Below are 10,788 nucleotides of genomic sequence, written 5' to 3'. Positions count from 1 at the left end.
TCTCTCTCTCTCTCTCAAAATAATAATAAATAAACTTTAAAAGAAAAAAATAATTTCTCTAAAGAGCATAGTATAGTGTATAAGTGTTGATTAACTATTAAACTGATAGCTATGAATTTTAGTCTTATTAATATTTCAGTCTTCCTGAATCCTGCCATGTGTGGGTAACCCATAGCAACCAGAGTCTGAGGTCCACGTCTGGCCAGGCTGACCCCTTCCGACCGGCTGTTGGGGGAATCTAGTTTACATGTAACTAGTAAACCTAGTTTATGTGTATGTTTACAAATAAATTCACTTGTAAATTCTGTAACATAAAAAAGTAAAAATGTACCATTATTTGTACCATAGTTTGTAACTCTGTTCTGGTGCTTTTTCCTTTGCTGTGGCAGATACATTTTTTTTTTTTAACTCAGCCCTATATTATTAATGGCTTATTTTTATTGTGGCAAGAAACACATAGCATTGACCATCTTAAGGTTTTTTTTTAATGTTTTTATTTATTTTTGAGACAGAGACAGAGCATGAGCAGGGTAGGGGCAGAGAGAGAGGGAGGGAGACACAGACTCTGAAGCAGGCTCCAGGCTCTGAGCTGTCAGCTCAGAGCACGACGCGGGGCTTGAACTCACGGACTGTGAGACCGTGACCTGAGCTGAAGTCGGACGCCCAACCGACTGAGCCACCCAGGCGACCCTTAAGTACTTTTTTTAACGTTTATTTATTTTTGAGAGAGAGAGAGAGACAGAGCATGAGTGGGGAGGGGCAGAGAGAGAGAGAGAGAGAGAGAGAGAGAGAGAGACAAAGAATCCAAAGCAGGCTCTGGGCTCTGAGCTGTCAGCACAGAGCTGGTTGCGGGGCTCGAATCCCCAAACCATGAGATCATGACCTGAGCTGAAGTTGGATGCTCAGCCACCTAAGCCACCCAGGTGCCCCCTTCCTATTTTTTAAGTGTATGATAATGTTAACTACATGCACACCGTTGTGCTGCAGATCTCTGGAACTTTCTCATCTTGTTTAAAAGAGATTCTGTTCCCACTGAACTACTTCCCTTTTCCTCCTCACCAGTCCTTGGTAACACCACTGTTTTTTTGTTTGTTTAGTTTTGATGTCTTTTTTTTTTTTTTTACTTTATATATATATTTTAAGTAATCTCCCAACCCAGTGTGGGGCTCGAACCCACAACCCCAAGATCAAGAGTCCTCCACTCTACTGAGTCAGCCAGGCACCCCTTGTTCTTTTTCTTTCTGAGCGTTTGACGACTTCAGATACTTCAAATAAGTGGAATCATGCAACATTGGTCTTTTCATGACTGGCTTCCTTCACTTGTCCTGATGATCTCAAGGTTTGTGCAGGTTGTCACAAAGGGCAGGGTTTCCTTTTTTTAAAGGCTGAATAATCCATTGTATGTAGATACCAAATTTTCTTCACCCCTACATCTTTCTGGGGCATTTGGGTTACTTCCACCTTTTGCCTCCTCTGAATAAGGCTGCAGTGAAGGTGAGCGTGCAAATATCTCTTCAAGATCGTGCTTTCAATTCCTTTGAATATATACTCAGAAGTGGGATTGCTGGATCATATGGTAATCCTATTTTTTTTAATGTTTGTTTATTTTGAGAGAGAGAGAGAGAGAGCACAAGCAGGGAAGGAGCAGAGAGAGAGGGAGATAGAGAATCTGAAACAGGTTCTGCCCCTGCAGCACAGAGCCCAACATGGGGCTCAAACTCATGAACTGGGAGATCACGACCTAAGCCGAAATCAAGAGTCGGATGCTTAACTGATTGAACCACCCAGGCACTTCCTCATAATTCTATTTTTAATCTTTTGTGGAACCTCCATTCTTTTCCTTGGTGGCTGTAGTATTTTTACATCCCCACCAATAGAACACATGGGTCCTAATTTCTACATTCTTGCCAGCATTTATTTGCTTTTGTTGTTGTTGTTGCTGTTGTGTGTGTGTGTGTATGTGTGTGTGTGTGTGTGTGTGTGTGTGTGTGTATACATATACATATACATATACATATACATATACATATATATATATATATATAATTTTTATAGTGGTCATTCTAATGGGAATGAGGTGACTTCTCAGTGTGGTTTTGATTTAGATTTCCTGGATTAGTGAAGTTGGGTGTCTTTTCACAAAGTCTGTTGGCCATTTGTGTACTTTTAGGTAGTGGTTTATTCAAATTTTTTGCCCATTTAAAAAAAAAAATGTCTATTTTGAGAGAGAGAGGCAGAGAGAGAATCCCAAGCAGGTTCCATGCTGTCGGGACAGATCCTGACGCAGGACTCCATCCTGTGAACCCTGAGATCATGACCTGAGCTGAAATTAAGAGTTGGACGCTCAACAAACTGAGCCACCCAGGCTCCCCTTGTCCGTTAAAAAATTTTTTTCTTAGTGTTTTTGTTTTATTTTTGAGAGAGAGAGAGCGTGAGCGGTGAAGGGGCAGAGAGAGGGGGAGACACAGAATCCGAAGCAGGCTCTAGGCTCTGAGCTGTGGGCACACAGTCTGATACAGGGCTCGAACTCACATGACCTGAGCTGAGTGAGATCATGACCTGAGCTGAAGTTGGATGCTTAACTAAACCAGGTGCTCCTCCCTTGCCCATTAAAATTTTTTTTAATTTAATTTTTTTTTTTTTTTTTTTTAATTTTTGAGAGCATGGGAGAGGGGCAGAGAGAGAGGGAGACAGGATCCAAAGTAGTCTCCGAGCTGTCAGTGCAGAGTGCAATGCTGGGCTCTAACCCAAGGACTGTAAGATCAAGACCTCAGCTGAAGTTGGATGCCTAATGTTTTTTATTAGAGAGAGAGGTAGAGAGGGATGGGAAGAGAGAGAGGGAGGGAGGGAGGGAGGGTCTTAGGCAGACTCCACACTCGGCACAGAACCCACGACCCTGGGATTATGACCTGAGCTGAAATCCAGAGTTGGACGCTCAACCGAGCCACGCAGGTGCCCCTGTTTTGCCCATTTCGAAAATCAGTTTGTCTTTTTTTGTTGTTGAGTTGTAGCTCTTTATTCCGGATATTAACACCTGATCAGATACATGGTCTGCAAATATTTTTTTCCCCATTCTGTAGGTTGCCTGTTCACTTTGTTGACTCCCTTATTGTGCATAAATGAAATCTGATGCAGTCCCATCTATTTTAGCTTTTGTTGCCTGTGCTTTGGTGACCTAATAAATCATTGCTAAATCCAATGTTGTGAAGCTGTCTTCCCTCCCCTTTTGTTCCTCCCCTCCCCCCTGCTCCTAAGAGTTCTATGGTTTTAAATCTGCATTTAGATCTTTAATCCATTTTGAGTTAATTTTTAAATGGTGTAAGGTAAGGATCCAACTTTACTTGTTTGCATATTGATACCCAATTTTCCCAACACCATTTGTTGAAGAGACTATCTCAAGTTCTGGTGCTTTTTTTAAACACACAGGCTGTGGAAGTGGCCTGAGCCGCCCCACGCCGGGAGATCCTACATAGTTTGTGCATTCTCAAGATTTTCTGCGATTAGCACCTTTTTAAAGATGAGGAAATGGAGACTTGTCCAAGGTCGTTATAGTGAGCATATAGATGGAATTGAGTTCAAGTCCTCAGTTACAATCCCAAGAGCCCACATGCTGGAACCCCGACGCTCCCTGCTTTATCCCCAGCATGCTAGGAAGAATGAATGAACGAACCTCTCAAGCAAGGCTCCCAGCAAACAGCGGAGTTTGGACGAGCCCACTGCTCCATATGGGGGTGTGCGCCGGTCTCGCGCATGCGCGGCCCCTGTGCACGACCCGCTCCGCTCCATCTGCCGGCACATGGTATGGCCTCTATCCCTATGGTATGTCCCGCCTTCCCCCACGCCCGGGCCGAGATGGTACGCCCCGCCTCTGCTCGCCGCCCCTCCCCGTTGGTTTCCGCGCGAAAAGCCAGGGCTGCCTCTGCCGCCGCGGTCTCTGCTGCAGTTTCCAAGATGCCTGCCCGCACCGCCCCGGCCCGGGTGCCCACGCTGGCTTCCCGGGCCATCTCGCTGCCCGATGATGTCCGTAGGCGGTAGGTGCTGTGGGGGGGTCCGTGAACTCGGATCGGGGGTGAGGGGGAAGTGGCACGGCGTTGGGGGTGGGGGGGGGGTTGCTTCCCCTGTAGGTAGCCCTTGGCTGCCGCTGACAGACGGGCGCGCATGCGCGGGACGGCTCGGCGGCGGTTGGCGCGGGCAGGGTGGCACTTCCGGTCGCGCGCACCCCTGGCCGTTTGGCGCCAAAATGGGCCGAGGCCCTTCACAGTTCCCTGGTGACTAGTAACTTGGGGGTCCTTCCTGATTTCAAAGTAGAGCGAGCTTTGGGTTCTCCTTGGGGATCGCCAGCCCAGAGGAGCCACGGGCCTGGCTCCTGCCGCCGGCCGGCTCGCGCAGGAAGTGGGCAGCCCGCGGCCTCAGGACACCCCTCGGCCCGGGCACTTCGGCCTCCACTTCCGGTGCCCGGCCCGCTTGGGGGGTCGAGCTGGTCCGGTCCCCGGGGGGCGTTTCGGGGGGCCCCCCCTTGGCACCCGGCGCAGCGCATCCCGATGGCGGCCTCCAGAGACAGACGTCGCCGCTCGGGGCCCGGGCGCGGCCGGCTCAGGTTTGCGAGCCCCGTCTTTCTTGGGGGGCTTCCTCCATCTCGGCCTGCCGGGGAAGTCAAGTTCTGGAAGGAACCCCCACCACGCAGCGCAGAAGCGGGGCTCGGGCAGCGTGAAGGCTGTAAGAGCCTTTCCCAGTAAATCTGTGCCTGGGAGCGGGCATCAAGGAAGCCTTGCTAGGCTTCTGTGCACGGGGGTTGGGGGGGTCAGAACACTGGGCTCCCCTTTGTGAAAGGGCTCCAATTTCACTCCTGAAAACTTGCACCCCTTGGAACACGAGTCCCGGGAACCTCGCCCAGGCCTGAACACTTCAGCCGGATTTGTGAGCCTGGTTGAGCCTTTGCCCGATTTCCCTGTGCCGGTTTCCTATGGTCGAGCCTGGCCAGTCGGATGGGGTATTTTGGAGTTGGAGGTGTGTATGTGTGTGTGTATGTGGGGGAGGTGTTTGGGACTCCCTACCAGGTATTTAAGGTCGAGGCCACTTCTTAAGCACAAGAGGGGGTGTGTCTTGCCCAAGAAGCCTTACCTGTAGTCTCCAGGGATATGACTTAGAATGTAAACAGAATTGTGGAAGTCCCTGGCTTCATGATGTTGGACCCAACCTAGAGGCGTTTGGGCCCGATCTTCTTTACTCTGATGGTGAGACCTCCCGTCTCCACTGGCTGGTTTGACCTGGGGCGAGTGTCATGAACAAGCTATCGGTGTGGACTAGATTGACATGGGCTCGAAATGGATAGTGGATGAAATGAGAATGTGCCGAGACATAAAGGCCCACCTGTTAGCATTGTTATTGGCTAAGCCAACTTTTTTTTTTTTCCAGTTCTGCCAGTCAATTGTATACAAAACTTGACATATTCTCATTTAATCCTCAAGAGTTCTTTAGAGTGGGTGCTGCAGGAGTTCATCAAGAGGAAGCAAGGATTCCTGCTGTCTGCTTTTTGCCAAAACCGTTCCTTTCAACTAGGGTCTTTGAACAGGCCACTGGCTTGGGGGTTGTCTTGGGCCAGTGCAAGTGCTTGGCTGAATTTGAATGCTCTTAGGTGAGTTTTACAATCCACCATTCACCCTAGGTTCCATATTACTTTGAACTAGAATTGCTTACTGTAGGTGTGGTTTGGTGTTTCTGTCTTAGACCACGTGGTGGACGTTGAAATGGTCTCATGTGACTCTCAACAGCTTTTGTTACATTTTGAATTTCAGTGTACAAAATCCACACATAAACATGGCATTCAACACTCCCTTAAAAGACTTGTAAATAGAGGTACGACTTCTTTATCTATGAGAATTAGAAGTATGATTTATAACACAGGAGGTCTCTAAGTCCAGTAGAATACTCTAAGAACAAAGTTAGGCCTGGTCCTCCTGCATTTGTCACTTCTACTTGTATATATATATATCAGCTTCTTTTTTTTTAGAGGGTGAGCATGGGAGGGGCAGAGAGAATTTTAAGCAGGCTCCACTCTCAGAACGCGGGGCTCGATCTCACAACCCTGAGATCGTGAACTGAGCCAAAATCAAGAGCCTGATGCTTAACTGATTGAGCCACCCGGGTGCCCCATGTCAGCTGCTTTTTTTAAACCCGCAGTTCCATTAGATATGTATCAGAAAGAATTTTCAATGTCTGGGTTTTTAAGTCTTTAACTTCTTTTTTGAAGTATACTATGCCCCAAGTCTAAAAATGTTGCCTTTTTAGGACAAGCCACATTCTTCTACTTATTTTTCTTACTCTGTCGAAACCACCATTTGCACAGGAAAAGCGAGAATTCTTTCACTGGTCTTCCTGTTGCCACTCAAGGCTTTTCTAGCAGCGGAAACTGTGATCCTCTTAAAAAAGTTGGATCTGATGGTTTCCTTGCCCCACACACTGCCTGGTGCACTGGTCCTGAAGTTCAGAATCCCTGTCCACTTGCGTCACTCATCCTGTGTTCATCTCACAAGCCATACAGACCTCCTTTTAGGTTCTCAGGGCCTGAGACCTTGCAGAGCAGCTGGTGTGAGGCTGAGCTCTAGCTACTCCTTCCCTAGGCTGGCTACTGTCCATTCATCCTTAAGACCGTCCTCAGAAAGACCATCCCTTTTCCCCATAATAGGAAGGGTGTTGAATTCTGTCTGTGCACCCGCATGCTGCCTTTCCAAACCTGGAGCTGATGGTGATTCGTTTGCCTTGTTCACTGTATCTGTAGCTTGTGTAGACTCTGAAAGGCATGCATGCCAGACTTTCCCCTTTTATGAAGCCTGGATTCACACATTGATTATAGCAACCTCCTTTGCACAACTCTGATTAGCTTTTGTAATTGTGACAGCTCTTTTAACTGCTAGCCATTCTGTGATTAGATTAAGCTGTTTTTCAGGTTTTAAAAAATGTTATTTATTTATTTGTTTGTTTTTAATGTTTTTTGAGAGCACAAGCGGGGGAAGGACCGAGAGAGAGGGGGACAGAGGGATCCGAAGTGAGTTCTGTGTCGACAGCAGCAAGCCCGATATCAGGCTCAAACTCACAAACCATGAGAGCATGACCTGAGCCGAAGTCGAATGCTCAACTGACTGAGCCACCCAGGCACCCTTCAACTTCTTAGCTCTAGTTCCATGGCTCCCACTAAGTGGGTATTGAATGGACTTACCTTTTTTTTTTTTTTTATGTTTATTTATTTTTGAGAGAGCGCGTGCGCAGAGGGGCAGACGGAGGGAGAATCCGAAGCAGGCTCCAGGCTCCCAGCTGTTGGCACAAGCCTGATGCACGAACTGTGAGATCATGATCTGAGCTGAACTGTGAGATCAAACCCACGAACTGTTGAGATCATGATCTGAGCTGAAGTCAGGCACTCAACCGACTGAGCCACCCAGATGCCCCGGGACTTCTCTTTTCTAGTTCTCCTCTGCAGGAGTATTCTAGAGGTGCAGACTGCTGGGGTTCAAATCCTTCCTACCATAGCTGTAGGACTAAGTTGTTTAACCTCTTGGTGCTCTATCTGTAAAATGGTGTGGCGCTACCCGCTGCCCCTGGGCGTTATGAAGACTCGCCCGGCTGATAGGTGTAAATGTGGCGGGGTAGCACCTGCAAGAAGACCCGTGCTGCTTATCACAAGGTCACCTGTGTGTGTCATTTCCATCAGGGGAGCATAATTTAGTGCAGCAACATGCACATCTGATACTGAGGCAGATGCTCATGTGGTGGTGAGTGCCATTCAGAGATGATGTAAATTCCTGCTAATCATTCCAACCTTCATCTTGGCTTGGCTGCTTATAGAATTGTCTGGTGGTCTGGACTTGTTCCTTCTGCCACCTTAGCTTTTGCGCCAGGTATCCAGTCCTACTTCTTTTTTTTTTTTTTTTTTTTTTCTTAAGTGTGTTTATTTGGAGAGAGGGGGGCAGAGGCAGACAGAGAGGAAGAGCAAGAATCCCAAGCAGGCTCCGTGCCAGTAGCACGGAGCCTGATGCGGGGCTTGATCTCCTGAACCGTGAGATCATGACCTGAGCCGAAATGAAGAGTCGGACTCTTAACCCGCTGAGTCACCCAGGCACCCCCAGTTCTACCCTTGATCAGGCATTCTTTTATTAAGGATTGAGGTGGTGATCTATCCTTTTTCATCTCTCAGTATCTTGCTTTTTAATCCTTTCTATCCTTGGCTTTTGTGATGCTGTTTACTACCAGGGATGCTCTTTCTTCATCAATCCCCCCGCCAACCCCCTTAATCATTTTTCTTTCATTCTTGGACCCTTATCTCTTCTAGTCCTAGGACTTTTTTGTTGTTGTCGTTGTTACTTACTTATTTATTTATTTATTTAAATGATTTTATTTTTTAACATTTATTATCGAGAGACAGAGACACACAGAGCGTGAGCAGAGGAGGGGTAGAGAGAGGGGGAGACACAGAATCTGAAACAGGCTCCAGGCTCTGAGCTGTCAGCACAGAGCTTGACGCGGGGCTCGAACTCAAACCACGAGATGATGACCTGAGCGGAAGTTGGTCACCCAACCAACTGCGCCACCCAGGCACCCCTTAATTTGTTTTTTAATGTTTATTTACTTTTGAGAGGGAGAGAGAGACAGCATGCGAAAAGGGGAGGGGCAGAGAAAGAGGGAGACACAGAATCTGAAGCAGGTTCCAGGCTCTGAGCTGTCAGCACAGAGCCTGACGCGGGGCTCGAACCCACAAACCTTGAGATCATGACCTGAGCCGAAGTTGGCTGTTTAACCGACTGAGCCACCCAGGCTCCCCTAGTCCTAGGACTTCTGTGTAGCAGTTGGGCCTGTCAGCAGGACAGGACTACCTCCAGTTTTGATATCTCTCTCAGGAGAGCCACTTTTAATCTCTAGCTGCTGAATAGCCATCTAGAGAGCTGCTATTCATTGAACCATCACTCTTCAAACTCCTGGCCTTTTTACTTTTTCCCTACCAAAATGTCCTGAATTTCTGATACAGTATTCGTTTTCAGTTGCAGCCATAACCAGTTATCTCAGTGGCTTAAATAACCCATACATCTGTTTTAACAGTTCTATAGGTCTGAAATCTGGTTTGGGTCTCCCTGGATGCAAAAGTGTCCACAGGCTGCATTCCTTTCTTGCAGGCTCTAGGGGAGAATCTGTTGCTTCCTCTTTCAAGTTGGCAGAATTCAGTTCCTTGTGGTTGTAAGACTGAGGTCGTTCTTCTCTTGCTGGCTCTAACCATGCCCAGCTTCTGGAGGTGATGTATCCTTTGGCTCATGGCCCACTTCCTCCCATATTTAAAGCCGGTTCTCCTGTCACATCTCTCTCTGAACCTTCTGTAGTCACATCTTTCGAAATGCAGCTGGGATTTTTTTCTGCTTTTAAGGATTTAAGTGATTAGTTTGGGCCCACCTGGCTAATCCAGGATAATCTGCCCATCTCAAAGGCTCTAACCTTAATCACATCTGCAGAGTCCCTTTTGCCAGGTAAGACAACATATTAATAGGTTCTGGGGGATTAGGGCATGGACATCTCTCTTGGGAGGGGTCACTATCCTGCCTACCACAGATACTGTCTCAGATGGCCCTACCCCAACTGCCACGTAGACAGTTACAAAACTCCGTTAATTCTGCCTCTTGTAACTTCTCTAGCGTGCTCTCCATTCCTGCTGCTAAATCCTGTTTCAGACCAGCATTTCTAGTTTCAGGGTGTTAGGGAGTGATTTAATATCTTGTAATCTCTTCCTGTCTAATCTACATCATGTATTTTTTGCCAGATTAATTTTCTTAAAACGTGGCTCTGATGTCTTGGGTTCCTCCTCCCCCAATGGTTCCTTCAGTGGTGTAACTATGGAAGAAAATCAGTTTTTTAGCCTGGTGTTGCCTACCTCCCTCAGACTGGCACTAGCCTGACTTGTGTGGGTTTCTTGGGTGTACCCTGAGCCAGCTCCCTGTTTGGGCAGGTCTCCCTGCTCCGTTCCCACTGAGCCCTCTCCACTCCCCTGGGCCAGTCCTTCCTGATGGTGTTCTTAGACCTTTGCTCTTCAGAAGCCCTCGGAACTGTATTTGCTTTATTCCTTCAGTTGTTGATATACATTTTAAAAATGTATTTATTTATTTACGACTGTGCTTGTGCAAGCAGGGGAAGGACAGAGAGAGAGGGAGAGAGAAAGTCTCAAGCAGGTTCCACTCTGTCAGTGTGGAGCCCGACGTGGGGCTCGATCTCCTGAACCGTGAGATCACAACCTGAACCAAAGTCAATAGCTGGACGCTTAGCTGACTGAGCCACCCAGGGACCCGGATATGTTTTTATTTCCCTTCTAGGACTACTGCATGAGGGAAGCAACTAGAAATGAATCATGGGATCTTGGGCTGGAAGGGACCTAAAGTTTTATCTCATAACATGGCTGCCGTTCTGAGTATTCTACCTGGTCCTTCACGTCTTTCTGATCCTCCTGGCCCTGAATGTAAAGCAGATGTGTGGTGGCGTCATCGGTTTTGCCGGGGAAGGGATGGACTCTCCGGTGGCAGTCTGGGTGTCAGGGGCGGTGCGCTGACCAGCTTCCTCCTTGCCCCACTCTGGCTCCTCAGTGCCTGCCCTGGGCTCTTAACCTTCCTGTCTGGGGCCAGACACAGGTTAAATCCAGTCTTCGCAGGGCATGACATTTTTGGTATTCTGAAGATTTTTTGGTTTTTCTCTGCCAAGCTAGACAATCCCAGTTCATAGGAGAGGTCAACAGCATTTAGACCCACAGATCTGTCTCGT

At 47.7% G+C, this 10,788-nt stretch overlaps 1 protein-coding gene across 5 annotated transcripts in view; it reads left to right on the top strand.

The window, feature by feature from the left end:
- The first annotated feature begins 3,876 nt into the window (after positions 1–3,876).
- The window catches only part of DNMT1 (DNA methyltransferase 1), a 47,016-nt gene continuing 40,104 nt past the window's right edge, over positions 3,877–10,788 (top strand). Inside the window, exons 1-2 of one of the 5 annotated variants that reach the window (XM_047843343.1) lie at positions 5,217–5,234; positions 5,469–5,635. In XM_047843343.1, coding sequence (XP_047699299.1) covers positions 5,232–5,234; positions 5,469–5,635 — 170 coding nt within the window. In that variant the 5' untranslated portion in view covers positions 5,217–5,231. Of the gene's footprint in view, positions 4,032–4,248; positions 4,598–4,691; positions 5,008–5,216; positions 5,235–5,468; positions 5,636–7,740; positions 7,770–10,788 lie in introns of those variants that run through there. The other 4 variants (XM_047843354.1, XM_047843362.1, XM_047843372.1 and 1 more) reach the window with 4 other exon arrangements.

The sequence above is a fragment of the Prionailurus viverrinus genome, chromosome A2 (assembly GCF_022837055.1).
Source record: "Prionailurus viverrinus isolate Anna chromosome A2, UM_Priviv_1.0, whole genome shotgun sequence".
In the NCBI taxonomy this organism is placed as follows: Eukaryota; Metazoa; Chordata; class Mammalia; order Carnivora; family Felidae; genus Prionailurus; species Prionailurus viverrinus.
The sequence above is the reverse complement of the archived record's forward strand: the minus strand, read 5'-3'. Positions and strand labels throughout refer to the sequence as shown.